General features: G+C 44.6%; 1 protein-coding gene across 15 annotated transcripts in view; it reads right to left on the bottom strand.

Moving 5' to 3' along the window:
- CTDSPL2 (CTD small phosphatase like 2) overlaps positions 1 to 23659 on the bottom strand; it is a 102368-nt gene that overhangs the window by 55789 nt on the left and 22920 nt on the right. For all 15 annotated transcript variants that reach the window (XM_078772092.1, XM_068106575.2, XM_068106580.2 and 12 more), the window contains exons 4-5: positions 13050 to 13170; positions 6443 to 6583 (exon numbers count right to left, since the gene is read on the bottom strand). In XM_078772092.1, coding sequence (XP_078628218.1) covers positions 6443 to 6583; positions 13050 to 13170 — 262 coding nt within the window. The remainder of the gene's footprint in view (positions 1 to 6442; positions 6584 to 13049; positions 13171 to 23659) is intronic.

The raw sequence follows: 23659 nt of genomic DNA, 5'->3' as shown, positions 1-23659 counted from the left end.
ACACATTTTTTCCAATCTAGAAACACTGGTTAGAAGTATATCTCCGGGGGGGTGCAGGGGGACCTAGTCTTTTTTTGATAATGGCAGCAGTAATTTGCATAAAAATGGTATGTGGGACATTGTTTCAGCTTGGGGCCATAGCTAGTCATTTTCTACACATTGTTTCCAATCTAGAAACACTGATTAGAAGTATATCTCCGGGGGGTGCAGGGGGACCTAGTCTTCCTACTAGACTAATAGTCCATTATTTCTAATGGGAAAATGACACTTCATTTACTAACTGTAATTTTTCAGTCTAAAAGCAAATCCATATGCGAAGTACAATGATGCTTTTAGTTTCAAGTGACATTATAATATTATGATTTACCTAATAATAAAGACAATAACACAATAATAAGTTAATTTAGTTATAACACTTATCAAAACAATCCTTGAGTCCAAGTTTCCACACGAAGGCAGTGGCAGGAAGTGGTCTTTTTCTTCTTTTTGGTTTTAATGGAATTTTCAGAGCCACGAGGCTCTATATATGCCACGCACCACAACACTTCGGCATCTGACTCAGTCGGCAAAAGTGTAACCGGTACGCTTGACCAGATGATCCCCATTTCTCAGGCAGAGTGGAAAAGGTGCGATCTGGGTTCTCCGTACCAAGGGCATTGTGTGAAGATGTGTCCCAAATCTTCGGGAACCTTACACTACTCACAGAAATCCATCGGGTGACCCCCTATCAGACGTAAATAGGGGTTTAGAGCATAATGTCCGAGTACGAGCCTGTAGAGGATTGCCTGGTCTCTTCTGGAGAGTCAAAGAAACGAGACAGAGAATTCAACCAAAAGGTGCACCTTCTAGCACCATCTCCCCTTGGTAGGGGTCTCCCACTGAAATAGCTCTGATGGGCCCAGAGAGATTGGGGTTTCAAAATCAGACCTTAGTGCACATTCAGTGCACGTTTGGCTGCCAGATCACAGGTTTCATTGTCTCCAATGCCCATGTGGGCAGGGATAGCAGGACGTGGTGGAGGAGATCGTTATTTTTAACCCTTTCATTCTGAAAAGTTAATCACCACATTGAAAAGTTAATCGGTGGAAAAACATATTGCATTTTTTATCGCCGCGCAGAAGTGACATTGCACAATCACCATGACACTGTGACGGCTCCTTCATTGTGGCGAATGAAGACCTTCATAAAGCAATGACTAGGCATAACTGAAACCATTCGTTGAAGCGAACCTTCCCTATGCAAACTTTCATTCAGCGGGGGATACTTGTACTCGATGTATCAGTGCAATGTTAGTCAAGAAGGCGGAGGGCAGCACGACATTGTCAGTGCTATGAAGCATGAAGCACTGGAGATGAGAGTTGGGATGACTGACTGGAGATGAGAGTTGGTTGCACCATTACAATTCTGAGAGCAAGAGACGGTCAATAGAGTACCGCCACAAAGGATCTCCAGCCCTGGCTTGGCTCCGTCAGATTTTCATCTCTTCCCCAAACTTAAGGAAAACCTTTGTGGAAAAGTATTCTTCCAACGATGATGTAAAGGCCACTGTGAAGTGCTGGTTAAGCCAGCAGGATGCACGGTTCTATTGTAACGGAATCACAAAAAAACAAACTATAGCCACGTGGGGGACTGACAGTTATTTCCCCAACAGGTGGGGTGACCAGAGATGGGACCGATAAAGCAGAATTGGTAGGGCTTGTTTGAACAGAATTGGCTTTGGTTAATGGGGTCCTGATTTGATTTTGCCAAAGCCAAGTTTTGAAAGCCATAACTGAATTTGGTGCTGTGGGGGCTAGTGGATCCAGATGAGAAGTACAATACTAAAAGACCCTGCTGCCCTAATTAATCCTGTCAAATGTGGTTCAATTTTGGCCCGTATTTATGGAGAGGATGTTTCAGTGAAAATGGCGGATCAAGGGGTGGACCCAACGACGCCTGTTTCACGGGAGCAGTTTGCTTATGTGGAGCACAACTTTAGATCCGAGCCTTGTCCTAATGCCTCCAAGTGGGTTTCATTGGAATTTGGTTGTAAGTTTCAGAGGATAAGATTTGGAAAAAAATATACAAATATAGGACTTCCTTCGAAGAGGAGAAGAAAACCTGCCTGATACATCCTGTCAGCTTTGGTTTGAATCAGCCAGGTAGTTTGGGAGCAGAAGACATTTTAGTGAAAATGAAGGATTTGGGGAGGGAGCACGTGGGCCCCTTTCCGGGCAAGATACGGCCATGGGGAACACAACTTATGGTTAAGGGCATGGTCTCGATGCCGCATGGCCAGTTTGGTCTGGATCCGATTCGTTTCTGAAAAGTTATTTGAATGAAATAACAATGTTTGGGGAAAAACCCTCCTTTTCCCCTCTTTTACAGGGGCAGATCTGGATTGAGAGCACAACCCCATGAGACCTTACCAGCACACAGTGGTCTACTTTAATAAATAGCCCCATGGGGGACTGACGCACATTTCCCCATGGTTTCTAAGATGATTTTAAAATAGGTTACCTGAATTTGAAGTGAAACTCAAAGTGGATATTTTTTTAGAATGATTTATAAATCATTTAAAATATAATAAATAAATACCTAATTTACACAAGTATTCAACCCCCTGAGTCAATACTTCGGAGAAGCACCTTTGGCAGCGATTACAGCTTCGAGTCTTCTTGGGTATGTATTATCTTTGCACATCTGGATTTAGGGATTTTCTCCAATTCTTTCTTGCAGACTTGCCCAAGCTTTGTCAAGTTGGTTGGGGATTGTCGGTAAACAGCAATCTTCAAGTCTTGCCACAAGACTGTCAATGGGATTCAAGTCTGGGCTTTGGCCCGGCCACTCAAGGACTTTCACGTTCTTGTTCTGAAGCCATTCCAGTGTTGATTTGGCTGTATACTTGGGGTCATTGTCCTGTTGGAACGTAAATCTTCGCCGCAGTCTAAGGTCTTTTTTGCATTCTGAAGCAGGTTCTCCTCAAGGATCTGCCTGTATTTGGCTCCATTCATTGTTCCCCCTCTATCCTTACAAATCTCCCAATCCCTGCTGCAAAAAGCATTGCCATAGCATGATGCTGCCACCACCATGCTTCACGGTAGTGATGGTGTTAGATGGGTTATGAGCTGTGCTCGGTTTCTGCCAGACATAGTGCTTTGCATTCAGGCCAGAGTTCAATTTTTGTCTCATCGCACCACAGAATATTTTGCCTCATGCTTTCAGTCTTTCACGTACCGTTTTGCAAACAAATGGTGTGCTGTCATGTGCCTTTTTCTCAGGAGTGGCTTCTGTCTGGCCACTCTCCCATAAAGTCTTGACTTGTGAAAGTGCTGCAGAGACCGGCAGATTCTCCCATCTCAACCAAAGAACTCGGTAGTTCTGTCTGAGTGGTCATTGGGTTCTTGGTCACTTCCCTGAACAAGGTCCTTCTTGCACAGTTGCTCAGTTTGGTCGGACGGTTTGGTCTAAGAAGTCTAATAAGTTTAGTCTAAGAAGAGACTGGGTAGTTCCATACTCTTTCCATTACATAATGATGGAGCTCACTGTGCTCTTGGGAACTTTCAACACTCTAGAAATTGTTTTATACCTCCCACAGATCTATGCCTCCTAACAATTCCATCTTCGAGTTCTACGAACAGTTCCTTGGACTTCATGGTAGAGTTTCTGCTCTGACAACTGTGGGACTTGTATAGAAAGGTGTGTTTCTTTATAAATATTGGTCCAATCGATTGAATTGGCAACAGGTAGATTCCAATCAGGTTGCAGAGACATCTCAAGGATGATCAAAGGAAATTGAATGCACCTCAGGTAAATTTGGAGCGTCATAGCAAAGGGGTTGAATACTTATTGACTTGAAACATTTCAGCTTTTCATTTTTAATTGTTTTGTAAAAAAAAATACTAAAAAAAATTCCACTGTGATATTATTGAGTATTATGTGTAGCTTAGTGACAAAAAGTCTCAATTCAAAAAAAAATTTGATTCAGGCTGTAAAACAACAAAATGTGAAAAAGTCAAAGGGTGTGATTACTTTCTGAAGGCACTGTAAGTAGTACGTAAGGCCGGACACCAGAGCCTACTGCATGAGGTTATTTCAGAGAAATAACCGAACTACTTGAATGTTTACAGAGATTTGTGGACCGCAGTGGTGATTATGTTGAGAAATAAACATGCACCATGGTAGAATAAAGATTTATGTTAGTATCTGTCTTTGTTTCATTCAAATATCTTTACCTGCGCCAGAGAAAAAGAAGAGGAGGCATTACTTTTCAACACGCCATTGTACAATACTGCATGAACAAAACAAGAAATCATACTGAAACAAAATAAAAACCAAAAACCAACAACTTACACAAATGAAGAATACAACCTAGATAGAACCAATTGGATTACTTTAAATGTTCGGCACAGAAATCATGCCATTTGTAAAAATATGCTGCTTCCAGATCTCCAAAGAATGAATGTACATTCATTCATTCATTTTCAGATCTCCAAAGAATTTGGCAATAAGCCAGCTTATTTATTACCAATGGGGGAATTCTATTCAACTATCATCCTGTGGATTCGGCTGTTTCAGCCACACCCATTGCTAACAGGTATACATAATCAAGCACACAGCCATGCAATCTCCATAGACAAACATTAGCAGCAGAATGGGCCGTACTGAAGAGCTCAGTGACTTTCAACGTGACACCGTCATAGGATGCCACCTTTACAACAAGTCAGTTCATCAAATTTCTGCCCTGCTAGAGTTGCCCCAGTCAACTCTAAGTGCTGTTATTGTGAAAACGTCGAGGAGCAACAACAGTTCATCCGCAAAGTGGTAGGCCACACAAGCTCACAGAACGGGACCGCCAAGTGCTGAAGCGCGTAAAAATCGTCTGTCCGAGTTCCAAACACACTCACTACCGAGTTCCAAACTGTGTCTGGAAGCAACGTCAGCACAACAACTGTTCGCCGGGAGCTTCATGAAATGGGTTTCCATGGCCGAGCAGCCACACACTAGCCAAGATAACCACGCGCAATGCCAAGCATCGGCAGGAGTGGTGCAAAGCTCGCCGCCATTGGACTCTGGAGGAGTGGAAACGCGGTCTCTGGAGTGATGAATCACGCTTCACCATCTGGCAGTTCGACGGACGAATCTGAGATTGGCGGATGCCAGGAGAACGCTACCTGCCCGAATGCATAGTGCCAACTGTAAAGTTTGGTGGAGGAGGAATAATGGTCTGGGGCTGTTTTTCATGGTTCGGGCTAGGCCCCTTAGTTCCAGTGAAGGGAAATCTTAACGCTATTCTCGACGATTGTGTGCGTCCAACTTTGTGGCAACAGTTTGGGGAAGGCCCTTTCCTGTTTCAGCATGACCATGACCCTGTGCACAAAACGAAGTCCATACAGAAATGGTTTGTCGAGATCGGTGTGGAGGAACTTGACTGGCCTGCACAGAGCCCTGACCTCAACCCCATCGAACACCTTTGGGATGAATTGGAACGACGGCAACGACAGACGGACGGACATGAACCAATTGCTTTAACCTCATTTGTCGCTTCGCATGTGTGGGGTAATAACATTGTAGCGCTGTTTTACTGCTCGTATTTGTTGGTGATTTTAAACCTAAAGTTACTGTTGTTTCTGATTTGGGTTTTGATTATTAGTGCTGCTAGCAGTAATAACTGAAGTTCACATCAGGGCATGCAAAACAGCCTAATTTCCAATCAAATCTAAAGCTGTGACAGAAACTACAGCTTCTCTTTCCTGACGGAAAGAGAAGCTGTGGTTAGTTTTGGATGAATGCCCAGATCCTGCCATATAGCAACTACAAATCTGTGTCCCCTCGGTGTATTTTTCATGGAAGGAAGTAATACAGTCTGAAACCAGTAATTTCTTCCTCTTTTTTTTTTTTTTTTAAGATAATTTAAAATTTGAGCTGGGTTAAACCAGTTTTATGGATGATAAAAATTTCTATAACAGGTAAGTGCAATTTCTCCATTGTCAGGTTAGATACCAAGGTTTTCTGGAGCAGCCAATGATGTTGATGCTGGTGTTGGTGTAGCGGCTAGGGTGCCAGCTTAGGATCCTAGGATCCTGGGTTTAAATCCCGGTTGATCGCTGAATTAACGCCAGGGTGGTTGACTCAGCCTGTCATCCTTCCGAGGTCGGCTAATTGAGTACCAGCTCGCTGGTAATTCCCTGTGTGTCGTAAAAAGGCGACAAACAGGGTTGGCGGCAGGAAGGGCATCCGGCCGTAAAACATTGCTTCAAAAAGGGGACCAACAAAAAACAACAACAACCACGGTGCCCAAAAAAGGCCAGCCCCCGCTTTGTGGGGAAAAATGGCCTCTAAAGGTGGGGGGTTTTTTTGTTTGTTTTTTTACCAGAAAAGTTGACCAATTCCCAAATTATTCGATGAGCTGCATTCAGCATTTTTATACCAATCAAAGATGACAAATTCCAGGAATACTTACCATCTTTTCCAGTGGATGTGAAGAAATGGAAAACAGGAGAAAAGAGTGTTCCTAATATTGTTGTACGTGGGGGGCTTTGGCTTTCAATATTTGGCATCATATCAGTATGTCTCACAACCTTCCCTGGTAGTGGACTCGCTCCTATAAAATGACATTCGCTGCATTAGTGAACATATGCCCAGCTGCAAACTGCTTCACAATCACAAGGTACAGTGATGTCTTTATTTCCTGCACATGATTAATCAATGTACGTATTTCTTGCCTTTGCATTTGATTTAAATATTATAAGTTAATGGTAAAACAAGCTCACATTTCAAAAACTGAAAAATGCTCAATTTAATATTTTTTCCATATACTGTACAGATGTACCATTAAACAACAGCACCACTTCCTTAAACCCCCTTACTTTCAACCCTCCCCTCGATACCTCCCAAAGTAGCCAAAAAGAAAATCCAACAGCCATATATTTAGACTTGTACCATAATCCTAGACATGGTGAACAGTTAGAACATTGCCTCAAGCTACACTAACACCCACTCAAGCAGGGCTTTCTACTTAATCCCTGTTTCTATTCTCTAAACAAACATCAATTACATGTGATGATTTCTCAAGATGTTCTAGATGCTGAACACCCATTGAAGATATTTAACACAGGAAATGTAATGTTTGTCAAAGATGTGAACGACAAGGTTTAGATCTTGTAACAGAGATTTAAGCCCGATGTGTGTATACTAGCTGAGATACCTGTTCTATGCCTGGGGAAATCTGAGTATGTGGAAGGGGGGGGGGGGGGGGTAAGGGCAGTGATGGAAGTGGGTGGTATTGGGGGGAATGTGGAGGGGGATGGTGAGGGATGTGGGCCTGATGTGGTCTAGGTGAACCTGAGTTTGGGGGTGAGAATGGGAAGGGGTGGGGTTGTGGGGGGCTCGGGGGTGTTGGGATGTTGGAAGGTCAAAGTGTTGACGTACATCTATTCCGCTATGCTGTCTGAACTTTCTTCCAATATCGGCACTTCCCAATTGTTCGGTACACCAGCGAGATTATTCAAGGATGAATGATGTGAAAATATATCATTTTTCTGCTAGTCTATATAGATTGGTGGGGTGGGGAAGCACGGAGGTGAGGTGAGGAGTGGGGAGAAGGTGGGGAGAGGAGGGTTTGGGGGATGTTGGAGAAGCATATCATAGAGCAAAACCATCCTGGGGGAGTGAACACTCTTGATGCCATGTGTCAAAGGATGTGACTGGTAAATCAGGAGAAACACACACAGTAGGGGGGTGATAGGGGTAATTTGGGTGGGGTCATGGCAGGAACTATCCTGGGGGAGTGGACAATCTTCATGCCAAGTGTGAATGAGCCCCATGGGTGAAAGTGTGTACCCAGTATATGGAAGCAAACACACAGTCAGGGGGTGGCGGTGTTAGTATGGGGAGTCTGGGGGGTTGGTGAGGAGGTTTGTAGTGCAAAACCACCTTGGGGGAGTGAACAGTCTTTCACCGCAAGTTTGAGCCTCGTGGGTTAAAAGGTGTAGCCGGTGAATCAGAACAAACACACACAGTAGGGGGTGATGGGGGTAATGGTGGTGGGGTTGGGGCAAAATGCAAAACTATCCTGGGGGAGTAGACACTCTTTATGCTAAGTGTGAGTGAGGCCCATGGGTGAAAGGGTGTACCTGGTATATGGAAACAAACACATGGTGGGGGGCGGGAGGGATGGAGGTTGGGGGGGAGGGGGGAGTTTTTTGTGCAAAACCACTCTGGTGGAGTGAACAGTCTTCATGGCAATTTTGAGCCCCGTGGGTCAAATGGTTTGGCTGGCATATCAGAACAAACACACATACACAGCTCAAATATATATACAGATTTTATAATTACGTGGAAAGAAAAAAATTTTAATAAAAAAAATACACCTCTGATTCGAGTACTCAATTATAAAATGGGTTAGCGGTTACCTATTTTTGCTATCGAAGATATATAAACAGCGAATGACTGTTATTCATTACAACCTCCTTTTGAATCCTCTTCACAACCACAAAAGCATTAACGTTAAAACACAAAGTATCTCATAAATATAAACATGGATGATTCACAAACCAAAGCAAAAACAAGCAAGAACGACACTCGGTAGAGCACCAGGCTGAACAGTTTATGTACGATTTGTATCCCACTGATAAGCTGGATCTGGATCCGGACTTGAGAAAATTATCGCATCAGGATGCAGATCTTCACCAAATTAATTCGTCCTTGTCACATACCCCACCTGTGCTGAAGATTTGAATTTCCCAACCTGTCCCAAGCGAATTGAATCAATTCGTCCATGTCAAATACCAAGTTTCGTCTGAATCCGTCCATAACTTCATAATCCTGCGATATATCTGCGATATATCTGCGATATCTCTCAACGGTGAAGAATCACTTAAAAAATTATTGGATTTAGATCTTCACCAAAATCGAATCAAATCATCATTGTCCAACATGTCCAATCAAATTGTCTTTATTCTTGTCCAACATCGAATCAAACCCAACATGTCCACCAAGTTTATTCCGAATTCTTCCACATCATTTTGAGATGTCGTGTTACATATCGTTTTTGGTCCTATCACTCAATGGTGAAGAATCATTTAAATTCTCGGATCTGGATCCAGATCTTCACCAAAATATAATCAATTCATCCTTGACACACTCACTACCTGTCCACCAAGTTTTGACCAAATCCATGTACAACTTTTTGAAATATCCTGCTTGCAGACAGACAAATATACAGGGGTGAACACATATCCTCCGTCTATCTTTGGTCATGGTTCCCGGATTTTTTTTTTTTTTTTTTTTTCTTTTGTTTTTCATCGTTCTGTTTGGATATTGTTGGAATATGTTTAAACCGCAGCCGTGATGCTGACGCCTCCCCCCCCCCCCCCCCACCCCCAGAATTTACATGTTTTAAACGTTTCCCAGTGTGTACCCTGGTCAGAATAGGTACACCGTATCCCTGCGTGTCGTAAGAGACGACTAAGAGGGTTGGCGTCAGGAAGGGCATCCGGCCATAAAAACATTGCCTCAAAAAGAGAACCATGACAATCACAAGTACATATGGGCAGGGTGCAGCCCGAAGTGGAGATCGGTTTCTGAGGTTTGGGACATGGAATGTGGGGACAATGACAGGGAGATCAGGAGAAGTGGTGGAAGTATTGGTCAGAAGAAGAGTGGACATATGTTGTGTGCAAGAGACGAGATGGAAGGGAAGTGGTGTGAGAATGGTGAAGGGTAGGCAGGGACAGAAATACAAGTTTGTGTGGCAAGGGTGCCCGGAGGGCGTGAATGGTGTTGGTGTCCTGTTTTCTGAGGAGTTTGTAGACAGTGTGGTGAGTGTGACTAGAGTGAGTGATAGGTTGATGATGGTGAAAATGATGATTGGAAAGCTCTTGGTGAACGTCATCTCGGGATATGCTCCGCAGGTTGGTCGAAGCGATGAAGAGAAGGACAAGTTCTGGTGTGCGATAGAGAAGCTGATGGAAAACGTGAAAGATGAGGAAGTTGTTGTGGTGGGAGGAGACCTGAATGGACATGTGGGAAGGAGTATGGATGGTTTTGAGGGAGTTCATGGGGGTTACGGATATGGTGTGAGAAATGGAGAAGGTGAAAGGATTTTGGAGTTTGCTGATGGAGCTGATTTGTTGATTTGTAATACTCAGTTCCAGAAAGAGGACAATAAGCTTGTTACATACACGTCAGGTGGGTCGACGACAACCGTTGACTACCTGATGGTGCGTCGGCGAGATAGGGGGCACCTCCGGGACACAAAGGTGATCCCGGGGGAGGAGGCTGTTTCACAGCACCACTTGGTTGTCTGCGACATAAGGGTGAAAGGTGCGAGGAGAGCTCGGCGGGTGAAGTACCAACCGAGAATGAAGGTGTGGAGGTTGAAAGAGGTGACAGTAAGGGAGGCATTAAAAGAGAGGCTGAGTAGGGTAGAGGATGATGTGGTTGAGCTTGAAAGTGGTTGGATGTCAATGAAAGCTAGTCTGTTGGGAGCCGTTGGTGAGGTATGTGGATGGACAAAAGGACCACCGAGGCACTCGGAAACATGGTGGTGGGATGTTGAGGTTGGAAAGAGGATTGACGAGAAGAGGAAGAAGTTCAAAGAGTGGCAGAAGGCGAAGGGTACGGGAGCAGAAACAGCAGAGCATGAAAGTTATAAGGCAGCCAGGAAGGCTGCAAAGAAAGAGGTAGCAAAGGCGCAGGAGGCATGTAGGAAAATGTTCGGAGAACGCTTGGATTCGGAAGAGGGTCAGAAAGCAGTATTCAGGATTGCAAAGCAGATAGCGAAAGAGAGGTGTGATGTGATGGGGGTGAGTTGCTTGAAGGATGAAGTGGGACAAATCGTTGTCGACCCAGATGGAATTAAAGGAAGATGGAAAAGATATATGGAAATGCTGTTGAATACAGAGAATGAATGGGATGGCAACATAGAGAGTAACCCAGTTTTAGGACCGGCAGAGAAGATAACTGAGAAGGAAGTTGAGGAAGCGATAAAAGCAATGAAGAGTGGAAAAGCGGGAGGGCCGACGGGAGTTGTGGGAGATATGTTGAAGGCAGCAGGAAGTTGGGGTGTGAAGAGAATGACAGAGATCTGTAATTTGGTGGTGAAAGAAGGCCGCATTCCAGTGGATTGGGAACTGAGTACCCTCGTCCCTCTATACAAGGGGAAAGGTGACCCTCTGGAGTGTGGCTCGTACCGAGCGATAAAGTTATTGGAGCATGGAATGAAGGTATTGGAAAGGGTGTTGGAGAGGAGGATAAGGAAGAAAGTGAAGATCGACGAAATGCAGTTTGGATTTATGCCAGGAAGAGGAACGACAGATGCGCTTTTCATTGTGAGGCAGTTGCAGGAGAAGTACATGGATAAGAGGAAGAAGTTGTTTTTTGGGTTTGTTGATCTGGAGAAAGCATTCGATAGGGTTCCACACAAAGTATTGACATGGGCATTGAGGAAGTTAGGAGTGGAGGAATGGTTGATCAGAGTAGTGATGGCAATGTACAAAAGAGCACGCACAGCTGTAAGGACGAAGGACGGGAACAGTGGTGAGTTTGAGGTGAAGGTGGGAGTGCATCAGGGGTCGGTACTAAGTCCACTACTATTTGTAGCTGTGATGGAGGTGCTGGCTCAGACCGTAAAGGAGGGTTTACCGTGGGAGTTGTTGTATGCAGATGATCTGGTGTTGATTGCGGAAAGTATGGATGGACTGAAAGGAAAAGATGAACAAGTGGAAGGAATGTATGGAGACAAAAGGTCTGAAGGTGAATATCGGAAAGACAAAGGTGATGGCAAGTGGTAAAGCATGTGGTGAGGTGGAAAGAACTGGGAAGTGGCCGTGTGCTGTGTGTAGGAAGAGTGTCGGGGTGAACTCCATTCAATGTACAATGTGTGCTGAGTGGGTTCATCAAAAATGTAGTGGTCTGAGAGGGTCATTAACCAGTGTGGCAGCTACATTCAAATGTAAGGTGTGCACAGAGGGAGCTGCAGATGGAGGAAATGTTGAGTTGGATCTTGGAGACGGCGTGAAGCTGGAAGGTGTGAAAACATTTTGCTACCTCGGAGACATGCTGAATGGAGAAGGTGGATCAGACTCGGCAACGGTTGCTCGAGTGAGATGTGCATGGAAGAAGTTTCGGGAACTGAGTGGCGTGCTGATGAGGAGGAGAGTGTCGCTGAAGCTGAAGGGAAAGGTGTATGCTGCATGTGTGAGAAGTGTTATGATTTATGGGAGCGAGACATGGGTAATGAACGTAGAGCAGCAACGTAGGCTGGAAAGGGTGGAAATGCGAATGGTTCGATGGATGTGCGGAGTATCGTTGAGAGAGAGGAAGACAAATGATGAATTGCGAAAGATGATGGGAATATTGCCTGTGATTGATGCTGTGAAGAGGAACAGGTTGAGATGGTTTGGTCATGTATTGAGGAAGGATGAAAGTGACTGGTTGAGAAGAGTGATGGAAGTTAATGTAGAAGGAAGTAGAGGACGGGGAAGACCGAGAAAGACTTGGCTAAAGATGGTGGAAGAAGAAATGCGGGCAAGGGGGTTAACAAGGAGAGATGCAGAAAATAGGGCAAAATGGAGAAGATTGTCATGGGGACAGCAAGGCTAACCCCTGCTCTAGCAGGGAACATGGCCTTAAAATGCATGTTGTTGTTGTTGTTGTTGTATCTTTGGTCATGGAGGTAATAATAGACAAATGTCAAAAAGAAATCAAAAGAAAAGTGAGAACCTTTTTAAAAATAAAAAATTACTAAAAATAATATAAAAATAACTAAAATATATAAATAAATAAAAACAGTAATAAAAAAAATACCTAAACATAAATAAAATTATCAAGGTGAAAAATTCCTTATTTATTTAAAAAACAAAAAATAGTTACACATGTGCCTTAGTTTATATAAAAATCTTGCTGGGAGCTGGGGTGTAAATTCTGTTCAGCTACAGGTATTGAATGAATATAAATGTAGCTTTGGGAGTTAATGGTCACAAGCAATAAAAGCTGATCACAAGATGATCAGCTTTGACATGCTTCAGAAGGATGTCTTCCACAACTCTTGCCTAATGTGTACCCACCTCCGTTAATCTGTCCCTTGCGTCGCGTCCGTGCAACCACAAGCTCTTGTTGCGGCGTCGAAGAAATGAATGAGTCATCATGATCCGCATCCAGCTTACGTCTCTTCGCTGATGACAGTTCCTGGAAGGAATTAACGTGTGATGCAAAATGTTATGAAAGCAGAAAGCTTTTGTGTAGCGTATTAAAAGTAAAGGTGTACTCTGAGATTCATTTTGTATGTTATTATGAGATCAAGTTAAGATGATTGAAGAACAGCATTAGCTTAGTTAGCATGAAACCAAATGAATAAAATATGAGTGTAATCTATCAAGAAACAAAGAGATCAACATATTCAAGGCCACCATATAATCTGTACTTCTATATGGTGCAGACCAGACCCATGGACATTGACCATGGTCTACGGAAATAAGCTTGATGGGAATTACAGGGTGTTTCAAAAAGAGTGATACAACTTTAAACGTTTATTTACAAAGAAACAGAAGCCTCTGGAACGTGAACCAAACATTCATTGAAAGCTTATGACATGGTATTTTCTATCCCTGATTGCTATTGCAGCAAGTCACTGCTAGAGTTAGTGAGAGCCCAAGGTCTGAAATTGGCATCTATGCAAAATCCTTGTAATTGAAGCTCTCGATGTGTGCCCCTCCGCGGTTCAGACAGGCATTGATCCTGACTGCAAAGTTCTGTCCATCTGTCCTGTAGGTCTCATGTGGCACAGCCTGGAGGTAGTCTGACACCTCCTGCTTCAGATCATCCAGTGTGGCAGGGCAGTTGACGTAGACAGAGCGGTACCCAGGGCAATGATGCGGTGTCTGAAGAGCTGCTGCAGGAAAGTGATGGTGTCACCAGCTGTATCCGGGGGCGCACCATCCTGCATAAACCAAGTCATGCTGAGCTGGTTTGGGGTGACCTTTTGGGCTAGATCAACATGGAACTTATGGAGCACGGCCCGATAGCACTCACCGTTTATAGTCACCATCCTGCTGTTGTCATTCTCAAACCAGTAAGGCCCTAGCATTCCCCATGTGGCATTGAAGGCGCAGAAGCATGTGAATTTAGGCCCTTTCAGGTACCTCTCAGTGATCTCCTCAGGTGGTTCTGCCCCCCAGAAAATGTTGTTGTTGGTTGTTGATTTAGTCTCATACCACCACCGCTGCACTTTTGTCTTCTGCTCCATTGTTAATGGCATAGTTGATCTACTGAGCTAGAAATCCCAGGGAACAAATACCACAATGACACCACCAAACCCTGTAAAGGAAAACGGTATAGGTCAAAAAACAAAGAAATGGCAGGAAGTCAAAGTTGTATCAATCTTTTTGAAACACCCTGTATAAAGGAAACTCCTGAGAAAAATATCTAAACATTCACTGGTCTTAGCAATGTAGAGTTCTATGATACAATACGCTTAAGTGACACCATCAGATCAAGAACAATGAAACTTGCCGTGGTTTCCCAAATAAAGCCCATTGTTGCATGGATGGGACATCTATCTATAATTCCATTAATCTCTGTGTGTATGTGTGTTTGTATGTGTGTATGTGTGTATGTGTGTATGTGTGTATGTGTGTATGTTTGTCTGTGACCGCTGTTTCTCGACAACTACCGGTCCGATATACTTTAAACTTGCCAGGTATATTGCTGGGGACCCGAGGATGTGCCTTTTCAAGGTTTGAAATTAATCGGACAAGTAGTTACCGAGCTATGGCGATTTAGCCGTTCGCCGTTCGCTTTGGCTTTGCGAATGGACCAAACCATTCATGTAAATAGAGGGGGGGGGGTTCTGTGGTCGTTCGCTTTGGCTTTGCGAATGGACCAAACCATTCATGTAAATAGAGGGGGGGGTTCTGTGGTCGTTCGCTTTGGCTTTGCGAATGGACCAAACCATTCATGTAAATAGAGGGGGGGGGTTCTGTGGTCGTTGCGAATGGACCAAACCATTCATGTAAATAGAGGGGGGGGGGGGTTCTGTGGTCGTTACTGCCACGTGGTTTCAAAGTTTTTTTTTGTTGTTGTTGTTTGCACGCATGTTTTTTTGCACCCACGTACGGGCACGTCCTAGGATGTTTACACACACACACCCCTACACAAATTTTTTTTTGTTTTTTTTTTTGGCAAGGAACGGGCACCCACGTACGGGCACGTCCTAGCTTATATATAGTACGGGCATGCCCTAGTTGAATGAATTGAATGAACACAAAGTCCCATTGCGGTATCCAAAAGATGGTTTTCGTAGTCGTGAAAGCAAACATGTCTTACACATTGACAATCTAACACATGATGAGACTCAACGGGTAAAGATTTTCCATGCCTTATGGGAAGGGACTTTCTACCATTCCAAACAAGGCCGATGACGACAACGATGACAAAAAAATTTGGCCCACCTCTGACCACCATGGCAAGGTCACAAAAGCATACTGCATAGATATGACACTGTGACACCGTTACCGGGTCAAAAGGGCCATCGCTCAAATTGCCACAGTATGACAAAGCGACACCATCACTTTACAAATTTCAACACTTAGGCAGGTTTGCAATCTTTTAGTGAGAGAATTAAAAAAAAAACTGGCTGGTGAAATGTCGTTTAAACCACGAGAAAAATTTCCCATCGAGACTAATCAAATGTGACAAGACTTGCAAGAAGTGACAGGAATCTCATTTGGTATTCACACAGTAAGTACTCCATAGCTCAATTAAATGAATATCGCCCATTTCTTTTTTTACACCTCATCAAATGCAACTTCGTGAATAAATGTGCTTTTAAATACACGAGCCTGATGACCAAAATAAGCCATTATAGATGGGCTTGAACGGCCAATCAAACCGAACAGAACAAGAATCTAAGCAGACAAACAAACATCCGATCAGAACACAACAGCTGATTACAACTAATACGGCACTATTTGCTGTCAAGATTTCGACCGATATGCCTCCACCCACATTATTACATCATTATACATACTTATACCAAGTTTTATTTAGTTCCCTTCAGCTGTTCTTAAGTTATTGTGTAAACGAAAACCTATTACATACAGACTCTGACCTTTGACCTCTTGACCCCAAAATCAAATCAGTTCATCTCTGCATCATAATGCATACTGGCACCAACTTTGATCAAAATCCCTATCGCTGGTTCACAAGTTTTTTTTTTTTGTTTTTTTTTGTTTTGTTTTTTTGTTTTTTTTTGTATACAATATCGAGGCTCGTGAAAGAGCGAACATTAATCACACAGAAAGACAAACCGACACATAAAACATATAACATAGGGAGTGGTAGACAAGATGGGGAGAGAGGGGGAAGGACACAAACACAACATTTGAGAGCAGGGACCGAGAGACATGGAGACATCGAGAGATCTGAGAGAGGGCGAGGGCTTTGGGGGGGGGGGGGCGTGGGAAGGGGGCAGTGGGAGAGGTATAAAACATATGGACACTGCCAGGACTTCCAGGAAAGAAGTTGGAATTTCAAACAAGGTGTATCTGGGGTGAATTAGCGGGGGTAGAAAAGATCAAGGTTTTGGATGGGGGAAGATAAGAGATGGTGGTGAACAGCTGTTTTAAAGACCTGGAGGGAGGAGTGGGATTGAAGGGAGTGAGGGAGTTTGTTCCAGAGGCGGGAGAAAAGAGGAATGAAAGAGTGAAGGTGAGCGGAGAGCCGAGATTTCGGCAGTTTAACCATCAGAGGGTTGCTGGCAGATCTTGTGCGACCTGTAGGAATATTTGGGGGACAGAGCACAGAGAGAGCTGGGGGTGCAAGGCCGGAGAGGAGTCGGTAGAAGACAGAAAGACCACCTACCTGCCTGTGGTGAGTGAGTGAAAGGCCCTCAGAGATAGCTTCATCGCGGGAGATTCCAATAATTCTGAAAGCTTTGGTTTCAACAGCGTGAAGCCGAGCTAGGTGTGAGGCAGGAGCACCGGCCCATAGGGGAGAACAGTATTCCATTGAGCTGCGGATGAAAGCCTTGTATGTGGTGAGGAGCTCATGTGTGCCGAGGAAGGACTTCGCACGACGGAGGATGCCCAGTCGGCGACTGGCTTTGGAGGCCAGCTTGGAAATGTGGTTTTCCCAAGAAAGATCATGGCAGATAGTGAGACCCAAAATCTTGAGCGACAGAACTTCTTGGAGAGGATTGTTGAGAAAGTGGATGGGAGGGTTGTCCAGTCGATCTTTTCGGAGAGACATAGTAAGAGTGTGAGATTTGTCAGGATTGAAAGACATGTTCCACTTGTTTGACCAGTCTGTGATTTTGTCCAGGTCTTCAGAGAGTGAGGAGGCAGCAGACTGCCGATCTGAGGGAAGAGGAATGGAGCGGCAGAGAGTGGAGTCATCAGCAAAGAGATAGAGAGGATTTTCGAGAGAGTCAGAGAGATCATTGATGAAGACCAGAAAAAGCATGGGGCCCAGAACACTGCCTTGGGGAACTCCAGCCTGAACAGGAAGAGGAGATGAGAGAAACCCATTCAGGGCCACACGTTGACGACGACTAGAGAGGAAGTCCGCCAGCCATGCGTGGAGATTTCCATGGATACCAAAGGAGGAGAGTTTGGTGAGCAGAGCGGGGTGCCAGACCGTGTCGAAGGCACGTGATATGTCGAGGGAGACAGCTCTAATTTCCTGTTTGGCATTGAGGACCTCCATCCATTGTTGAGACAGCAGAAGCAGCATGTCCAGAGTAGAGTGACCTGGTCTGAAACCAAATTGATGATCAGAGATCAAGCCATTGGAGAAGAGGAAAGATTTCATATCAGAAGCAATGATGGATTCCATGACTTTGCTGATAATTGGGAGAAGGCTGATTGGTCTGTAGTTGCTAGGATCTGTTTTTGCACCTTTTTTGTGCAAAGCGGTGATGTTGGCTGATTTCCAAGCAGATGGCAGTTGACCTTGAGCAAAAGAGAGGGTGAAGAGAACAGAGAGAGGGTGAGATAGAGCAGCAGAGCAGGATTTTAGGACCCGTGGGCTGATGCCGTCGGGTCCAGTTGCAGAATCAGAGTCGAGGGTTGACAGAAACTTTTCCACCTTGTCAGGAGGAAAGGACACGGAGTCCAGGAGCAGCAGGGTACGACTGGGTATGGTGGGTACAGAGAGGGATGGGTTTGGGACACAAGATTTAGAGGCAAACACAGAGTTGAGGCATTCAGCTTTTTCACGTGCGGAGTCAGCTGTGTAGCCGTTTGAGGTAAGGGAGGGGATGGAGGGGGAACAAACACCAGAAACGGATTTGACCAGACGCCACCAGGATTTGGAAGAGGGAGACAGATCAGAGAATTCGGTCTTGAGAACGGAGAGATATTGTTTCCTGGCTCTCCTGAGGGTGGACACACACTTGTTTCGGGCTTTGTGAAAGGAAATGAGATTTCCTTCCGTTGGATTTGCTTTCCAGGAGACGAAGGCAAGTTGTTTCTGGGCAACAGCCTCACCACAAGATTCCGTGTACCATGGACGGGAGGAAGGGTATGACAACTGAAGACGAGATGGGATAAATCTGTGCATGAGAGAGAGCAATTTACTTTGGAAGAATTCCCAGGATGAGTTGATGTCAGAGGTGGTAGAGATGGGAGACCAGTCCAGATGATTGATGGCTGCTTGAAGACCGTGCCAGTTGGCCTGAGTGAAATGCCAGACTCGTCGACGCTGAGCAGGCTCCCTGAGGATGGTCAGAGAGATGTCCACTTTAACAAGGACATGATCAGATGATCCGATCGGAGCAGAAGAAGAGCAGCAGACATTTTCAGGGAAGTTAGTCATAACCAAGTCCAGAAGAGAAGATGTTCCGTTGACTGAGATCCGGGTCGGGAAATTGACAGATTGTGTCAGTCCCAGTGAGTCGCAGAAGTCCTTTGCTGAGGAGCCATGGCTGGTGAGAGAGGTACCCACACCCAGCCAACTGGCATGATGACAGTTGAAATCACCACATATGAGGAAGAGAGAGTTGGGATGAGTAGATAGAAGTTGGTCCATATCATCAGACAGCGAGATGTAGATGGAGTCATCACTGTTTGGTGGACGGTACAACACACATATGAACAAGAGGTGGGAGCGAAGGGGAAGCCGTAGCCAGAGGTATTCCTGGGGGTGAGGTGGAGAGAGTGCAGTGCAGGGCGAGTGAGGAAGAGAGTTTTTGATAAAGATAGCAACCCCGCCTCCAGGACGAGGCTCAGGTCTATCATACCGGAGGAGGGAGTAGCCCGGGAGAGATACTATGGAATCAGAGACATCATAAAGGAGGAAAGTTTCTGTTAAGCAGATCACGTCTGGTTTGACAGAAGCAACCTGTATGGAGAGATCAGTTAAGTTTGAACGAAGGCCCCGGATGTTTGAGGTCCATACCGTTAATGAAGAGGAAGGGGGAGCATCAGATACAGAACAGGGGGGAGGAGGGGTAGGGTAAGATGTGGAAGAGGTGGAAGAGGTAGGGAGAGCTGTTGAAGGTGTGTCAGAGATTTCAGAATAGCTCGGAGAAAGGGAAGGATGGGGCGGACAAAAGGTTTGATGGTGATTGGGTGAGCCACAATGAGGTGTTATTTGAGGAGGGGGAAGAGCGAGGCAGAAGGTTGGGGGAGATGGAGGTGAGAGTTTGAAGGGGGAAGAAGCGGGGAGGACGCTTTGAGGAGGGGGAGTGAGCGGGGGGAAATTGAGAAGCAATGAGGGTGGGGAGATTTGAAGGGGAGGGGTGAGGGGGGAGTTTGGGAGGGAAGGGACAAGGGGAGGGATTTGAAAGGGATGGGATATGGGGGAGATTTGGAGGGGAGGGGTGAGGCAGGAGTCTAGGAGGGGAGGGGCGAGGGGGCGTCTTGGCGGGGAGGGGTGAGGGAGTAGTTTAGGAGGGAGGGGGCAAGGGGGGAGATTTGAAAGGGATGGGTGATGGGGAAGATTTGGAGGGGAGGGGTGATGGGGAAGATTTGGAGGGGAGGGGTTATGGGGAAGATTTGGAGGGGAGGGGTGAGATTGGATTTTTGAAAGTGTACGATTTATGGGAAACGAACATTTATTGCAAAATGAGTTTCTTGTGACCTTCGAGTTAAAAATACGTTTAAGGACGCTGGATGGAGGATGGAGTGCAGGAGAGTTTAGGGAATGTAGAACAAAGGCACTATAGGAGATGGATATTTTTTTTGGGATGAATTGATTTGGTGAGCAAGTCGAAAGCAGCCTTTTAAAGAAGAAGAAGAAAAAGGTGTTATAAAATATGACGGAATACATAACTTGAGGGGAAAGTGTAAACATTGAAGGTTAATGAGTGAAAACTATCTGGGGAAATGGGGGAGAAACACGTGGTCGAAGAACGAACGAACGAATAAGAATGAATAAACGAATGAGAACAGAGAAGGAAATGTTTTTTTTTTTTTTTTTTTTTTTTTTTTTTTGAGTTGAGATTTACACAAGGAAGTAGGCTATGGGTGAAAAGACTGGGAATACAGAGAACGAAAGTTATTGGATCACAAACGACGGACCACTGAGAGAAAAACAAAGCCTCAAGGTTGTACAGTGCACACTGTACAAGGCCTTGCTCGCGACACGGCAAACAGACGATCAATTTATGAAAGATAAACACCGAGAAACAACCAAAGTTGCACACAATAACTTCACACACCGAAAGATAAATACAGTTTCGACAAAATACAATTGTGAACAGACTTAACTTCGAAAAACGTGGAGACCGTGTGGAGCTTCGAAAATCCCTGCCGCCGTCTCCAAGATCTCCACGTTATCGTGGTAACAGAATTTTTACCTAACATTACCTTATGGGAGCCCTGGAAATGCCCGCTGAGCTGCTGTGCTGTGTCTGTGTATCTGTCTGTCTGTCTGTGTCTGTCTGTGTGTGTCTGTGTGTCTGTCTGTGTGTGTGTCTGTGTATGTGTGTGGAGCTGGAAATGCTGGAAATGGAAATGCTTATGGGAGCCCGCTTTGCGGGGAAAAATGGCCTCTAAAGGTGGTTTTTATTACCTTATGGGAGCGAGACATGGGTAATGAACGTAGAGCAGCAACGAAGGCTGGAAAGGGTGGAAATGCGAATGGTTCAGTGGATGTGTGGAGTATCGTTGAGAGAGAGGAAGACAAACGATGAATTGCAAAAGATGATGGGATTGCGAAAGAAAGATGATAGAACCTGTGATGGATGCTGTGAAGAGAAACAGGTTGAGATGCTTTGGTCATGTATTGAGGAAGGATGAAAGTGACTGGTTGAGAAGAGTGATGGAAATGAATGTAGAAGGAAGTAGAGGACCGGGAAGACCGAGAAAGACTTGGCTAAAGATGGTCGAAGAAGAAATGCGGGCAATGGGGTTAACAAGGAGAGATGCAGAAAATAGGGCAAAATGGAGAAGATTGTCATGGGGACCGCAAGGCTAACCCCCGCGCTAGCAGGGGAAATGGCCTTAAAATGCCTGTTGTGTGTTGTTGTATTACCTTTGACCATTCACTTCTCGACTCCAAAAATCGAATCAGTTTCATCTTTACATCATAGAACATACTTGATCTAAGTTTGATTAAAATCCCTTCAGCCATTCTCAAATTATCGTGGTAACGAAAACCTATCACAGACACACAGACTGACAACCCGAAAACATAATGCCTCCGGCGACTTCACCAGCAGAGGCATAAAAATAGGTATCTTGATTACTATTTTAATCACAAATGAAGACCCAAAAAAGAGAAACAATAAAATCAAGCAAGCAAAACCAAACATTAACGTTCCTCATCTTAAACTTATTCAAGGCACAACGAAAGTTAGAAAATGCATTTTTAGGAACCCAAGCAATCCTATTATTTCATGCTGGCCCATTCTGGATGTTTATTTTTAAAGTCTGTCAGCAAGTGACACTGCCTGTCAGTAAACTGCCGAAATCTCGGCTCTCTGCTCACCTTCACTCTTTCATTCCTCTTTTCTCCCGCCTCTGGAACAAACTCCCACACTCACTTCAATCACACTCCTCCCTCCAGGTCTTTAAAACAGCTGTTCACCACCATCTCTTATCTTCCCCCATCCAAAACCTTGATCTTTTCTACCCCCACTAATTCACCCCAGATCCACCTTGTTTGAAATTCCAACTTCTTTCCTGGAAGTCCTGGCAGTGTCCATATGTTTTATACCTCTCCCACCCCCCCCCCCCTTCCCATGCCTCCCCCCCAAAGCCCTCTCCCTCCCACAGTTCTCTTGATGTCTCCATGTCTCTCGGTCCCTGTTCTCAAATGTTGTGTTTGTGTCCTTCCCCCTCTCTCTCTAACGCTCCCGATGTTATTTGTTTTATGCGTCTGTTTGTCTTTCTGTGTGATTAATGTTCGCTCTTTCACGAGCCTCGATCTTGTATACAAAAAAAAAAAAAAAAAAAGGTCATGACTGGTAATTCCTGCATTTTTTGGCCACTTGCACTGTCTTTGGATGCTTCCAGAATATTCTGATCTTCGGATAGTCTGATATATATATATCTGTGCTGGTATATATATATGCCCCACCCTTCCACCTCCCCATTTGTTTCTCCCCACCCCTTTACCCATAGCATATGGCCATGTGTCGATATTGATACCATTACAGGTTATTTGATGCTTTCATCTCACTAAGTAATAGGGTTACACTAACTTATGATCACTTGTTAAAATTTTTACTGATTGTTCCGGAGTGTAGCTAAACATTTGGGTTATAATCCAGTTTTATTTACGTTATGGTTTTGAGCCGTTAATATGCTGCAAATTTTTCAATTTGGTGATATCGGTCTGAGTTCACAAGAGCGATGTGACTTGCGTTTTGATTGGCTGTCCAGCTTTGCCCACCCCCACCTTTGAGTATATAAGGAGGGTTTTGAGACTATTTTATCACTCTTGAGAAAGGTTAAAGGATGCATGTGTTTTTTCACATGTTGTTAACCGAAACGTTGATTCAATTATTTTACTGATTGTTGCGGAGTGTAATCATTGTTGGTTCAATTAGAGGTTGGAGATCTTACCATTGAGTCGTTTGAATTTACTCCCAACTGCAAATCTTTGCGTGTGTGTGTGTGTGTGTGTGTGTGTGTGTGTGTGTGTGTGTGTGTGTGTGTTGTCCCGACTCATATATATATATATATATATATATATATATATATATATATATATATATATATATATATATATTGTTGCGGATATGGGATTTGCATCCATCCATATCCGCTTGTAAATATTCCCCTATTTCCTCAATACTTCCCAACTCTCCCCAATCCCCCATTCCCTAGTCCCATTTTCTGTAAACAACACTCTGTAGACCCGACCTCCCCCTATTTCCCCCATTAAATGTCGCATCCAGGTCCACCGCATCTCAGGTAGACAACTATAGGACATCTTGCTAGTTATTCTTAGTCTATGTCAGGTAAGGATTCGTTTCCATTAATTCTGACCCTTCGTTGCACCAGAATGTGATTGTATGGCACCGTTAGGAAGTTTAGGACCTCCCAATACCTCCCCGCAGCTCTTCCTCACAGTTCTCTTCAACAACAACAACAACAACAACAACGAGCGCAGGGAGTGCGCGTCCTCACTCCGGCTTGGTAGGAGTGGTGGGAGGACACCAGGCCTTCCCAACGAGCCGCCATCGGACATGTGCTCGACGGGGTTACCAAACAGGGGTAGACCATGGCTC

This window comes from Myxine glutinosa, chromosome 2 (assembly GCF_964187855.1).
Source record: "Myxine glutinosa chromosome 2, kmMyxGlut1.1, whole genome shotgun sequence".
NCBI classification, from domain to species: Eukaryota; Metazoa; Chordata; class Myxini; order Myxiniformes; family Myxinidae; genus Myxine; species Myxine glutinosa.
Note: the sequence above shows the minus strand (reverse complement) of the source record. Positions and strands in the feature narration are given on the sequence as shown.